Genomic DNA, 15683 nt, shown 5'->3' on the forward strand with positions numbered 1-15683 from the left:
GGCTGGGTCGGTTCAGGAGGGTTGGGTTTGGTATTGCCGCAACAGCTGGGCCTGGGTTAATAGAGGCATTGGTGTACGTATGTATTGCATGTTGTAATGTTTGCTGATGGGTTTGTGGAATCAAGTGGTAAATGGGGGGCTGATGGAAAGTGATTTGGGTTGACGAAATGGGCCCAAAATCTGGTCTCTCAATGGACTGAAACCAATTTGATAGATTTGGCTAAAAATTATAATTAGACAATAGGCAAGCTAATTTAGCCAAAAATTAAACAAGACAAATTTGTATAAATTAAATAATGAGCTTCTTAACCTTAACGAAATAAAATAATTGACTTAGTTATAAACTAAACAATTTAAAACATAAGCTATTATATAACTAAAAATGATTAACCAAATATTTAATTAAAATAAAATATTTTTGAGATGATTTTCGAATATTCATAGAATATACTAATTAGACACATATTTATATAGAACATATGCGTTATTTAAATAAGTATAAAACGACAAACTATTTGAAATAACTTGCAAACTACATTACATATTATTATTATTATTATTTTGAAATTTTATACGACTAATTATTTTAAATCGTTTGAAATTGAAGAGGCTCGGCGATTAATATATAATGTGGAGGTCCAAAATTGGGTGTCAACAACTGTCTCTCATTTTACTTGGATTGTTGCAAGAAATTCGAGGAAAATGAAATTGACTGATCCAATTTTGATCGACCACATCTTCATCTTAAGTGAAAGAGCTTTTGGTACGGACTTTAGAAATTATGGCCGAACCCTGGAAATGGGTTTCCTACATATCTCAGGCTATATGAGAATTCAGGCCACTTGTAGTTCGATACGCTTGATTTGACGCACGATTTGAAAGAATTAAAAAGTCATCCTGGTATCGAATTATGAAGAGATCGGGATGCTCGAGAATAAGATTTACGAGCGAGTGTTGGAATACAGCCGAGTTTTCAACACTGATCCCGCCTACATATCCTTCAACTTAGGGAATCAGGCTGCTTGTAGTTCGACTCGATCAATTGAAAAGGAAATTCATTATGCGAGATAACCTTCGGTTCTGAAAAATGACAAAGTAAGTCGAGTATGAGAAGGAGGCTTGCAACCTCTTAGCCATGAATGTGGCGCGCTTCACACCCATAATTAAGAACTTACGCAGACATAATTTCCAAAGCTCTTGGTGTATTGTCACTCAGATTGGAAAGCTGTTTCCGGTAGAGACCAAAAAATTTCCGGATACGAAACTAAAACCGACAAACCCAAAGAAAAACCCACATGCCTTCTGATAGGGGTGTGGTTTGATTGTGGTGGAAGTCACTCCTCTGCTCGCGTCCTAAGAGTTTGACATTCCTCTTTAGACTATGTCCCAGTTCGCTGCTAAGAAAAATTCCACGTTGTGCTGCATCCTTTTTTATGTCGTCCGCACCTGTGGTTTGTTTTGGAGATTCATCCCTTCGGATGCTCTCGACAAAGACTGAGATAAAACTCATTAGCATAAAAATGCAATTCAAATGGAGAGATAGTGTCTTTTACCATGTTGACACTTAATTGCTCTCTTTGAACATTTGACGTCAGTTTCCTCCATTCTGACGTAAAGTGAATAAAGCTCATATTTCATATTTGTAATATAATCTTCAATGTGCTCTTTCTTTGATATCGAAGAAATAAAATATAGACTGATGTAATATGTTGATGGATATCTTAATGAAGTCCTTGCAAGTGAAAATAATAACGATGATTCTTCATGGGTAAGATGATGATAATCCATTGGTAGGATGATTCTGATCTATCAGTAGGATAATTCTGCTACATAATAGGATAATGATGATGCTCCATCAATAGGATGATGATGTTGATGCTCCCTTGGTAGGATAATTATTCTTCGTTGATAGGATGACGATAATGATATGATGATGATGTTGCTCTATCGATAGGATGATGATGTTAATGCTACTCAATCGATAGGATGATTAATAATAATCCACTGATAGGATACTATTGATGAAGATCCATTGGTAGGATGATGATAATAGAGATCCGTTGGGAGGATAATGATGATGAAGATTCGTCGGTAGGACAATGTTAATCCATTGGTATGATAATGTCGATGATTCATCGGTAGGATAATGATGATCCATTGATAGAGTGATGTTGATCCATTGGTAGGATGACGATGCTCCATCGATATGATGATAATACTCCATCGATAAAATGATGATTGACAATGATCTATTGATAGGATAATATTGATAAAGGTCCACTGGTAGGATAATGATAATGAAGATCCGTCGATAGGACAATGTTGATCCATTGGTAGGATGATGTTAATGATCTATTGGTAGGATAATGTTGATCCATTAGTAGGATAACGTTTATGATCCATTGACAAGATAATGATGATCCATCGATAGGATAATGATAATCCATCGGTAGGATAGTGTTAATGATCTATTGGTAGGATAATGTCGATCCATTGGTAGGATAATGATAATGAAGATCTGTCGATAGGATGACGTTGATCCATTGATAGGACAATGTTGATTAGGATGAAGATCCGTTGGTAGGATAATGTTGATCCATTGGTAGGATAATGCCCATCCATTGGTAGGATAATGATAATGAAGATCTGCCGATAGGATGATGTTGATCCATTGATAGGACAATGTTGATTAGGATGAAGATCCGTTGGTAGGATAATGTTGATCCATTGGTAGGATAACGTTTATGATCCATTGACAGGATAATGATGATCCATCGATAGGATAATGATGATCCATCGGTAGGATAATGTTCACCCATTGGTAGGATAATGATAATGAAGATCCGTCGATAGGATATTGATAAAATAACGATGATGTCCCTCTGGGTGATGGTATTATCTCATTTGATAATACTTTAGGAATTTCCACCCGGGTGGTAAAGACGATGTCTCTTTGGGTATTTCATATTACCGCGTCTGACATTTACAGAATTCGTGAATATTCTTCAAACTTTCTTAATGTTGAGAATGTAATCTCGTGTCATCGAAAATGCTTGTAAATGTTGAGAGTGAACACATTATTTTCATTGTGACTCATGTTTTACTGGGAGTTTAAATGAGGTGTTGTTGCTCATATTCTAAACTCTTTCTTTTTCTTTCGAAAAACTCCAATGACTTTCATGCATCCACAAAAAAATTGTCAATTTTGGGGAACACCTCGCCCTTTTGACTTCTCCATATTCGTTGAATGGAGAAATATAAGAACTTGAGGCAATCTTATAGACCTGCATCCACAGAAAAATTGTTAGTTTTTTTCTTAAAATAAACTGAACTGTGTTGACTTCTTCAATTGCTTGCTCCTTGTCTTGCTATCTTCAGTTTATCGCTCTGATCTCTTGCTTCTCGATAGATAAGACAAAAAATTAATGCAAAAATATTTGAAATATGGATAAATCATTAAGAAAAAGGTTTTCAAAAGCTGTAATTGAAAAAAAGGTCATTGTCAAGTGTCATGTCACGTTAAGCTTAAATGAACGTCATTGGTTTGAAATTTCGATGTATCCGATAGTTTGTTCTGGATAACTCAAAAATCCTTAAAGCTTGGGAAATTTCTGACATGGTTCTCCCGAAATCTACTATAATCGGGAAGTTTTGTAGTTGACTCTGAAATTCAACGATGTGGGAGATTGTTGAAGTTGACTATGAACTTTAACGATGTCAGAGATCATTTGAAGTCAGTTTTAAACTTCTAATCATGCTCCAAATATTCAAAATTGACTACAAACTTCTAGTGATGTTNAAAAATATGAAACGATTAATTTATAGCTTTGATATAATATTTTATCACCGCGCGTAGCATGGCCAAATTACCTAGTTGACCAATAAATCGAATAAAAAAATATTATTGGGTTATTGCAATTGGGTGAATACATATTTAATGATTTTATAAACAAAAATAATCATGTTATTGGTTCGATATTGATTTTTTAATTTTGAATTATTAGGTAAATAAATAACCCATTAAGACAAGAGTAATTTGCTACTTTATCCCTTCGTAAATATTAAATATTAATATCAATACCTTATTGGTTACTATATTTGCCATTTAGCAAATTCACATAATTATCCTGGTTCTTTTATTTGTGTTGCACTTGTACAATTCCGTTCTTTTAATTTTAGTTCATATTGTTTCTATTTTATGAGCATTTCGTAAAGTTACACTATTGTCTTGTCGCGCAAATTATTGGAGTAATTATTTATTTTATAGGCATTTTGTTATTGGTTAAACCGAAGCCGAACCGTTAAGGATCAAAAATCAATAAATCGAAAATTAATATTTTTTTTATTGATTTAGTGTATTTAAAAAATAAAAGCTAATAAACCATATTAAATGTTATAGCTAATGTTTAGGGAAATTCTAGTTCACATCTATAATTTTGCCTAATCTTGTTATTCGCCTGATTTGTACAAATTCAGAATTTTGTATATGCTTATCCTAGGTATTTATATACAATTTATGAATAAATCCTAATAAATATATTGACAAGCGAAATATACAAACGAAGTTCTGAAAATTCTTAAATGTATAAATATAAAATTTGCATATACTTACTCAATACTCTATTGTTATATTCGCAAGCGAAATATACAAACGTGCATAAATATACAAATCGCAGCCTCCATAACAAACAAAACTATAACTATAGAGCACAATCATCAAAACTATAGCTATAAAACCTTATTATGTCTATTATGTTTACAATTTCTAAAATTTTATCTACATAAAATCAAACTAAACCGACTAAACTAAACCATATTTGTTTTTTGTTCTTTTTTCCCAACAAATGGTAACTAATTTGAAGTTTTTTGTTTTGTTTCTTGGATAATAATTTGGAAGTTTGTTGGTAGTTCAATTTGACTTTTAAATCCAAATCCAAAAAAAGTGTTTAATTATTAAATTTAATTAAATTAACTATTTTTCCTCCCAATTTTTTCATCTATAGCCATAATTGTCATTGTTAATTTCCTCATCGTCTCTTTCTTTCTCTCTCTAAGCGTCAATGGCGTCCTCGAATTTCGCGCTTCTACTTCTCGCTTTCTCTCTCCTCGCCGTCTCCGCCGTCGGCCGGCCGTGCAAAACCCTATTCTTCATCACCTCCACTTCCTATTACCAGATCCCCACAACTATTTCTCGAAACCCTAACCCTAACCCCAATTTCTTCCTCCGTAACCCCTCTATTTCTCCTCGATTCCGTGCTTTCGTCGTCACTACCTCCGGTTTCCGTGATGATGCTCCGAAATTCGGACTTCTTAGGCCATCAGTTTTCTTCCGAAGATCCGACCCGTTTTTAATCCGTGGACCCGACCCGGTTTTCTTTGAACGAGAGGACGCTGTTGAACATGTGGAAGATGGTGAGGAATTGGAGAGCCGATCTTCGTCGATGATGCCGGTGGAATTTTACTCGTCGGTGACGAGCTCAATCCGTGATCGGACCAAGGATATTATGAGGGTTGTTGGAGCTTTGCTTTTCGGTGTCGGTTGTGGTGCGTTAACTGCTGCGACTATGTATTTGATCTGGTCGCTTTTCTGGCCTAATCGCTTCGAGTTTGAGGATTCTGATGATGATTTCGAGGACGGTAATGGTGATTATGATGTTAGCAGTGCTAAGAAGATGGGATACGTGGCGATTCCGACTAAAGTTGTGGATGATGATTTGAAGAAGCCTGCTGCTCCGGCAAAGGAAGTGGTATGAAAGGTGGTCTCTATGTGTAAGTGTTCGGTTAATAGGGGAAAGTTTAATCATTTCCGCTGTTTGTTGAATGCATTTGTTATTGATGCTTCAAAATTTGATGAACAAATGTGATGAATTACTGTGACTTTGCTTTTGTTTATATTAGTATTGAAATCTGAAGAATATTACTAAATAACTGTAAACAGCGTAATGGAGGAGTGCACCCTCCATGTTATTCCATCGAACAAATATGAAAATTATGATGGTTTTATGTTAATGTGATGTGCAATGCACTACTCCTTGTGTTAAAGATGATAACTTGGAAGCTGACACTGTATTATCTGTGTGTTTCGGGTAGGACTCCGTATTTTTTTTTCCTGATAGCCAAGGTGTCTGCATCGGCTCGTGTGTATGTCAACTAGTTCCATGGGATAATGCTACCGCTCACTAACGGGTAACTCTGACTATAGGACTTTGTAATTATGCCTATGGAAGTATTAAGCGTCTGCCAACATGATCCATGCACCAGAATTGTGATTTCCAATTCTGTTGCAGGTTTGCTACCAGTTTCTTTACAAGGAGTTATTTAAGTTAAGGTTAGTAACTTTGTTTGAGTTAGAGGATATTTCCAGAATATTTTTTCTTTAGATATTTGTTAGTGCAAGTGTTGTGTCTAATACAATTAAGGGGTCATTTGGTATGTTGGACAAGCATAGATAGTCCTCGGATATAAAATTGGTACTGCCTTATCCCCTGTTTGGTGCCTTATCCCTTGTTTTGTTACTAATCCTGGGATAAGTTATACCATGATTAGTAATTAGTACCAGGATAAGTTTTCAGTTTCAGAGGATGGATTAATAGTACCGGGATAAGTTAACCCGGAATAAAATTAAAAATGACATAAATACCCTTGAGGTCACACAAACCCTTTTTCTACTAGATAAGGTGGAGGATATTTTAATAAACAAGCAACTCTTTCTTAGAAATTATGGAATTCATGTTGTTTTTAATACAACAAATGAAACCGTCAATAAAAACTATTCCATACATAACTAATCCCAGCATAATTTGTCTTCAAACCAGTCCACTCTGTTTATAGCTGCTCATCCACCTTGCATCACCTCTAATACCAATGATCTTTATTTGCCACCACAATCACAATTTTAAAAAGCATTGTTTTTAAAGCGTCTTCATCAACTTAAACTTGTAATATGATTGTTCATGGCTCATCAAATATGCTGCTCTGATTGATATCTTTCCATCATCATCTCAGCAAACAGCAATAGCATCGCTCAATCTTACCTCTAACATCTGTCTCTGCCTTAGAATTTCAATGCTTTAATTGTCAGTTCACGACAGGCCTTTATATTTGATCATTAGAGTTATGTTAGGGAAGTGTTTTGACCCTTTTTTTGCTCGTTTTATTTTCGGGGCTCTTGGGAAAGATGAATGGGTTTGGGCAAAGGAGTAGACAGAGACGGGCTTTGCAGTAAGTTTGTTAGTACGTTGACTGACAGGGGTTGCAAATATCATGTGTAATCTGGATTTCCCTGTGGTCAGTGATATTTGTTATTAACGCATGGATCAAGGAGGGCCAAGATCCCAAGGTTGAAAGGACCCCAATCTCCAGACAATATGTGAAAATGAACTCTCACTTATATTGCTTGATGAGTTCGAATGTTTGGTGTCTTATGCTGTCTAACTGAGTTATACATTGAAAAAGATGTGTGTGGTGTACCAATTTTAAAAAAATTATTGTCGTTGGTGCCAATATCTGTCTTTCTATTTGTTGATACAAGCAAATTGGAAGCCATTTGTTTCTGAATTTGGAGCACCACTGATAGATTTTATATAAGGTCTACTAGGACATGTTTCTGGGTTTTACCCACCTTTTTTTTTAAGAATCGTAACAGTTCTACGTTTTACCCACTTATCATGTAATGTCGCCCTGTCTATTTGCAAATAGCTGGATGAACTGCCTGCTTAAGTATCATTGTTCAAAATTTCTAGCTAGGCTATGCTCTCCTTGTAGTTTCTCGTTTGCGCTATGCTGAGTTGGCTATTCTCATAGTAGTAGGACTCGGCGTTACATTTTGTTGAAACGCTTTAGCATGAGATTGAACTCAAAACCTCTCCGCTTAGTAGTAAGATGTGCTTGTTTGCTTCTTCACTATAATCTGGATGTTCAAGAACAGTTCTTCGAATCCTCTATATTGTGATAATTGTAAACTGATTAGGCAGAGTGTCGGCAGTTGTTTTTTTGATATGCAAGTTGATTTTGGACAAAACTCAGTAAGTTCTGAGATGAGATATGGTGATACTGCAGAAGAATTCTTCTGCTGGTTGATTTATGCTCAACTTGGTGATCGCCTATTTAATTTCCAGTGGAAGTTATATCTTGCTCTCTTTAGTATCTTACTGATAACTCAACCACTAACCAAAGGTAATCTTCTTGATTTTGTAGTGGTTTAACACATAGAAATCGATAATTGATAAGTCAAACCGTTAAATTCAAAAATTGAACCAAACCACCTGGTAAGTATGCCGAAGATGGTATACGACGCACATACAAAAGAGCCAAATATTTCAGATAGCAGCCCGTTGAATTTGGGCCTAACTGGCTAAATAATGTAATTTTTAAAAGAATTTCATAGTGTAAGGAGCAAATTACATTCTGGCTCTATCTTTTTCTAATTTACAATAATCTCTTCAAATTTGTGTCATCTTGGTACATCCCATTTAGCTGGTTACATAACGGATACATTAGACAACTTGTTTGTTGAGATTAAGAAGGAAATTAAATGTCAGTTCCCCTAATCACTCAAATCAATTGATGTCAGTCTCTCCGAAATTGTAACAACTTCAAGTAATTCAAATTTCAAATTTTCTTCTCTTAAATCTCTCTCAAATCGTAAGAGATTCAAAAAAATCGAAAACAATAGCTATTTATGTATCTTATTTTGTTTGAGAATACTATATGTTATAAAGGAAACATTATACAAGTAATTGTTTTCAATATCATTTTTTTTTGTATTATACATAACACAGTGGTGAGTTGATACAAACAAATATTGCTATGGAAACAATAGTGTTTGTTTCAACAATAATATTTGATAATGTGTACAGATACATAACCTTCTAGTTGAATAAGTTTGGGTGTATGCATCTAGTAGTAAAAGATAACAAAATTTGTAATGGTTATGTATCAAGTACATAACTATGATCATGATACATACTAATTTGTGTTTCAATAAATTAAGGTTATGTATCAAAATATTTGAACATGATAAACTGTGCGTAATGTATCATAATGTTGAAATGAAGACATTATTATACATTAATTTAAGAAACAAAACAACTGATACATTAAAAATCTGAACTCGTATGTATAAAAAAAAGATGAATAAAAAAATCGAAAAAAAAATCAACAACCTGATCTGTTGAAAGCAAAAATAAAAAATGATGAAGAAGGAATCTTTCTACACTTTCTCCTTTGCTCTATATCAACCGCATTTTTTTTCCACTTTCAACAATAACGTCACCCATAGATCTCGACCTAAAGCCCTTATCAGAGCCACAAACAACTCGACTTTTCTCCCCCCTTTATCTAGGCGTTCTTCTACAGTCGATTTTGAAGTTGAAGATGTATCCTACTTCGACTAATTGGGTAATTAATATTAGGTGAAGTTAACTGGATAATACCAATACTAAAAGAAGGAGCACCAACCATATGTATCAGGATGTTGAAGTTGAAAAAAAAATTAGAACAAAAAGTGATGAACAGTAAGTTGGAGAAGAAGAAAAAATACCTATTGAGGAAGTTGAAATCGATTGACTGGAGAGAGAAAAATTTGAATTTCAAAATTGTAATGAAGGAAATAACTATTGAGATTGAGGGAGTTAAAATAGGAAAAGATTGAAGGAGTGAAAATTGGAAGAGAGAAACGTACATTTGAGAGTTGAGAAGCTATGTATCCGGATGAGTGAGATTTTGGAGGAAAAAAAGAAGTTTTTATAATATTTTAAAATTACAGAGAATAACACTATGAATGATTAATGAAATTTAGATCTTTTCTAAGATTTAACTCAAGGAATGATAGGGAGATGTGATTAGGCGGGATATATTGTTATTGTAGCTTATCGAGGATATGACTTAAGATAGGAACATATGAAGATTAGAATTATGATAGAACGTTAGTAGGTAGAAGGGTGTTCATATTAGTAGGTCGGAGTGCTTTGTCTTGTTGTTCTTACTAGTAGTCGTTGGACTACTCTTAAACTTTTTTATTCTTTGATTTTTGTTAGTATATATTATTTCGTGGTTTGTTTGTAGTAGTATTTTTGTTGTAATATTATTATGTTTCAATTTGTTGCTTTGTTACTATCTATGGTTAATTGTACTTTCATTATGTCTTTTCCTAAATTATTTTTGGCTTGAGTTGGGGTTCTATCGGAAACAATCTCTTTACTTTACCTCTAAGGTAAAAATAAGGTATGTATATAATTTACCCTCCCAGACCTTATTTTATGAAACCACACTGAATATATTATTATTGTTGTTATAACGTTTTAAGTTCGAATGTAATTAACTTAAATTTTTTTATTTTGATTTTAGTAACAAGGTTTTATAATCATACCTACACATGTTATGGCGTGTGCAAACTATAACTTCGAAAAGTTTTATAACAACACAAATGTTGTGGTATATTCAAGTTTTAATGCTATTTCATTCATTCTTTCTTAGGATATGTTTGGAGGTGAAAATATTCATTTTTTTCATTTTATTTGAAAATCAGTTGACTATACCAGTTTCAAATACAAGTTGAAAATATCCAAAACACTGTTTTCACTTTTATAATTTTTTCTTTTTCAAATTTATTCTCAAATTATCAAGTTTGTCACTCCTCGGGTCTACACCATGGACATGACTGGCACTCAAGAACCATTTCTAATCCCCAAGCGAACCCTTGTCCTGGCAGCATGACTTATATGACATTAAACATTATGTGAAAGCTTCTATAGATGGACACTTAGACATTTATAAAAGTCTTAAAATACTACCTTTGCAAAATACTTAGCATGAATCATGAGTTAAACAAAACATCTTCAAAATAAATACTGGAAACATCTAATTCAATTTGTCTATGAAGCCTCTAACAATACGGGATGGATGTCGGGACAAGATCCACGACACCTCCTAAAGCTACTAACTAAAATGAAATGGAGTCCCTGATAGCAATGAGGCCTCACCAAATACTGTCTGTGAGTGGATAATGATCTCAACGAATCGCCTGTTGATGATCCTGAATACCTGTATTTGCATCATGAAATGATGCAGGTCGAATGACGTGAATGTACTGGTACGTGAAAAGGTTAAAGTAAACAATAATCTGGCTTGAAGGACTCAAAAAACATAACAGGATCAATACATAAATATGAAGTGAAATACCATTTAAGCTTTACAATTATAATATGCAATAAAAGCAATCATGAAAATAATATACTTTACTTGTGGGGAGTTTCTCTAATTGACAACTATTACCATGAGCCTAGCAAGATACAACGTTTCGCCTCACGTTGCCAGGGTCATCTTATACTTTTACCGGATTGTAGAATGATATCGTGACTATGAATCCAGCTAATTGGCCTTCTCAGAGGCAGCGAGGAGTCGCGTGGGACTTCCAAATCATAAGAGACTCTAACCCAACTCGGTGATACTACTCCCAAAATAATAGATATAACATTATGCTCAATTCATCAATTACAAGGAATGAACTTATTACTTGATTGAAATACTTTTCAAAACATTGGACATGGTTACCTTCTTGAAAACATGCACTTATGAACTTATCTTTCACGTTAAAGTATATATATATATATATATATATATATATATAAATAAAATTTGAAACTCAAAAGTGTTCATGAAATAGAACCTTTGAACTTTCCTCTTAACTTTACTTTGATTTGAAAATGTGAGTTTAGAAACGACGATTAGGACATGTATAAGATTTTTCGATGATTAAAGGAGGTTTATATAGTTGATAATAAGAAGAGAACGAAAGCTCAGCTCAAAGGAACAAGTACGGAATGAGAACAAAGAAGAAAAGTGGCCTGACGCTTCGGGTGCTTTGGGGTGTGTCGTGCCAGGCCTGTATTTACCGAGGGTCTAATTGGGCGCACTGCTGGTGCGTTGTGCCAGGCCTCAATTTAGTAGGGCTCTGATTGCTAGTGTGTTGCGTCATGCCTCCATTTACTGGGGTCTGATTGGATAGACCAGGCCTCCATTACTGGGGTCTGATTGGGCGTATTGCTGGTGCGTAGCACCAGTTCTTCATTTAATGGGAGTCTGATTGAGCGCACTACTAGCGCGTCACGTCAGGCCTTCATTTAATGGGGGTTATATAACATTATGCTTAATTCATTAATTACAAGGAATGAACTTATTACTTGATTGAAATACTTTTAAAAACATTGGACATGTTTACCTTCTTGAAAACATTGGACATGTTTACCTTCTTGGACATGCTTACCTTCTTGAAAACATGCACTTATGAACTTATCTTTCACGTTAAAGATATTATATATATATATATATAATTTGAAACTCTAAAGTGTTCATAAAATAGAACCTTTGAACTTTCCTCTTAACTTTACTTTGATTTGAAAATGTGAGTTTAAGAATGACAATTAGGACATGTATAAGATTTTTCGATGATTAAAAGAGGTTTAGATAGTTGTTAATAAGAAGAGAACGAAGGCGCAACTCAAAGGAACAAGTACGGAACGAGAACAAAGAAGAAAAGTGGCCTGACGCTTCGGTCGCTATAGGAGTGTGTCGCGCCAGGCTTGTATTTACTAGGAGTCTGATTAGGTGCACTGCTTGTGCGTTGCGCCAGACCTCAATTTACTAGGGCTCTGATTGGGCGCACTACTGGTGCGTCGCATCAGGCCTCCATTTATTGGGGTATGATTGGATGCACCAGACCTTCATTTACTGGGGTCTGATAGGGCGCACTACTGGCGCTACTCTTCATTTAATGGGAGTTTGATTGGGCGCACTACTAGCGCGTCGCATTAGGCCTCCATTTACTGGGTGTCTGATTGGGCGCACTGCTGGCGTGTTATAAAATAATTTCATTTAGATTAAATTTTTATTTTAAAAAAAAATATATTCACGTTTTAAATATTTATTACAAAAAATATGATAATTTTTTCATACTCAGACACCCGCTTAAAGTTATATTTAGTCAACTATATCACATAATTCAAACAAAAATAAATATAAATGAATTCAATTGAACTCGCAAAATCGATCTTTACTTCATTGATCCCCACCTACCTTCTACAAAGGCAGATCAATGTTAATACTTATATAAAAAATTACTTTTAGTTTTGCTTTTTAGAAGCTGAAAAATTCCTTACAAAAATGCTACTATATTCATTTGCAACAGCTTATGCATTTTCTACAACAATAGTACATTTATCGTGCTAGTGGTTGAAATTTATTATGCTAACAATTTTTTTTCTTCTCCTAATATTAGCTTGTGTTTGGATATACGATATACAATAATGATTTTAATTTAGTAGTTGAATATGTAATTTAAAATATAAAATTATGATTTCAATTTTTAAAAAAATATAAAATTTGACTTATAAATTTATATTTTGTAGAAAGAAGAGAATCATTCTTTTAAATTTTGTAAAAAAAAAACTCATGCTCGCCCTGAAGAGATTGCTTGTAAGAAAGAATTATATTAAAGAATAAGAAGTTATTATTATTTTTGACAATTGAATCTTTATAAAATTATGTGTATTTGAAAGTTTATAATTACATACATCTATTTATAAAAAGAACACGCGGATATGTGAATTATCAATATAGCGCATTATGATATTCACTATCTTGTTATTGAATTGTGGTTTGCTCATTCGATGAAATTGTATAAGAATAGATTTTTTTGATAATTTTCGCAACTTTTAAATGGAATATTAGTATTTTGCTTTAGACTTGAGGTACTGATAGAAGCAACTATAAGTGACAACAAAATTGACATTCAAAATCTTAACGTTGAAATTCAATACTCCTCCGATTGAAATTAAATTAGTACTGGCACCTCAACTTTTGAGAATAGTAAGCTACAAGGTATTTCAACGATCTTGGATAATAGTACAAGTTATAGATGTTTTTTTTAATCTAAACTTTTCTTATTGGATATTGAATTTAAGTGATTTAATTCTTGAGTTTTATATTGACTGATTTCTCCTCATTCGTCTGTTTTAAATTATATTTTATCTTTGTTTAATTTTGTTTCTTACTACCTGTAATATAATGGGATGAATGTCTATTCTTATTTTCTTGATACATCACCGTTTAAACAATAGAAATGTTTAGAGAGTGTTTTTCAAAGTCATACATAAGTGTGTATATATAAATATATATATATTGTAACACCCCACTTTTCAAAACGTATAAATTAACTCGTATTTTCGTGGAAAGACAAGAAGGGTGGGTAATAAATTAAGAATGATGTGGTATGTCATATTTTAAGTGTTCAAGGGTTGTATCTCAAGTTTTGAAGTTAGGTAAGTGGCAAAATAAAAGTTGGCGAAAGTTATCGTAAGTTCCTTTTTAAAGATTTCTCTGAAATTTGGGTCAAATGTCTTGGATGATTTCTCCCAATATATAAAGAGTTAGAAGGCCTATCACCCATTCAATCGAAGGCCTACGAGTCTAGTTTGCAGTGCACAAAACCCCGTATCCAACCGACGTCGGAGTAAAAAGTTATGAGGGTTTTACTACGGATTGTCGGGGAAAAATCAGGTTCAGATCCGGGTCGGGTAAAAAATGTGGTATGTCAGCTTATTCAAAGTTTTAAGCCATGAAAACATTTCTTTTCACTTCCAAACCAGAAAGAAAGCTTAAGAGAGGGTTCCTATGGAGTTCTTGCATGATGAAGGTTAGTTTTTGACGATTTCTACATTAAAGGTTGCCTCCGTGCCTAGAAATGTGATATCTACACGTGGCAATCATTTTCCCCTTCTATTAGCTGCGTTTGGAGCTAGTTTTTGAAGATATAAATTTGTAGTTATTGGTGTTTCTTCAAAGTTTACACTTGGTTAACTAGGGTAATCATCTCAGGACTCTTTTATGATTGTTTTTATGAATTTCTATGGACGTTTCGACAAGTTGGGGTAATATGGCAAATCTGCCGATTTAAGAATAATTATGAATTGTTTATAGGTGCGTACCAGCTGTGTATATATAGTGTTTGTGAATCTTAGGACATAAGGAACAACTTTCGTGAAGGAACTACGGTCTTTCGAGCGTTCGTTGGAAAGGTATGTTAAGGATATTTCCTTCGTTCGCCATGTTACCTTAGGGCTTGGGAGTGATATAATTGGGTAGTTAATGTTGGTGATCTTGTAGATGTAATTGTGAGTGGTTGGCTGATTGAGTGGTTATAAACCCTCATTTTAGGGACTCATAATCTGCTAAGAACGACCCTAAGTTAGGAATGACTTGGAGATATTTATATATATTGTTTATAGCTAAATTCTTCTTCTTTAGCCTATTCAATTGTTTGTTGTCGCCCTTGGGGCTATTGTGAGTAGTTGTTGAGCTATGAACTGCCTATGAGGGCTATGATGTTGTCTAATAGGACTATGTTATTGCCAAAGAGGGTTGTGTTGTTCACGAGGCTATATTGATGCCACAGAGTGTTATGTGTTGCCTACAGGGCTATTTTAACGCCAAAGAGGGCTATGTGTTGCCTACAGGGATATTATGATGCAAAAGAGGGCTATGTGCAGCCCACAGAGCTATGATGTTGCCTAAGAGGGCTATGCGCTGCCTACAGACTATATCATTGCCAAAAAGGGTTATGTGACTTCTTATAAAGACAAGGGGCTACCGATAGGGGTATGTAGATTGATTTGGCACCTGCTGGG

At 34.2% G+C, this 15683-nt stretch overlaps 2 protein-coding genes across 4 annotated transcripts in view; both read left to right on the plus strand.

Annotated features, from left to right (window-relative positions):
* The window catches only part of LOC125858581 (HMG1/2-like protein), a 377596-nt gene extending 364817 nt beyond the window's left edge, over positions 1–12779 (plus strand). The window contains exon 9 of one of the 3 annotated variants that reach the window (XM_049538400.1): positions 12770–12779. The gene's annotated coding sequence lies outside the window, so the exon portion shown is untranslated. Of the gene's footprint in view, positions 1–12070; positions 12081–12122; positions 12133–12769 lie in introns of those variants that run through there. The other 2 variants (XM_049538401.1, XM_049538399.1) reach the window with 2 other exon arrangements.
* LOC125858575 (uncharacterized) lies at positions 4989–6009 on the plus strand. The gene has a single exon (XM_049538389.1). The coding sequence runs from the start codon at positions 5061–5063 to the stop codon at positions 5751–5753; it is 693 nt and encodes a 230-aa protein (XP_049394346.1). The 5' UTR covers positions 4989–5060; the 3' UTR covers positions 5754–6009.
* Positions 12780–15683: the final 2904 nt, after the last annotated feature.

This window comes from Solanum stenotomum, chromosome 3 (assembly GCF_019186545.1).
Source record: "Solanum stenotomum isolate F172 chromosome 3, ASM1918654v1, whole genome shotgun sequence".
Lineage (NCBI taxonomy): Eukaryota > Viridiplantae > Streptophyta > Magnoliopsida > Solanales > Solanaceae > Solanum > Solanum stenotomum.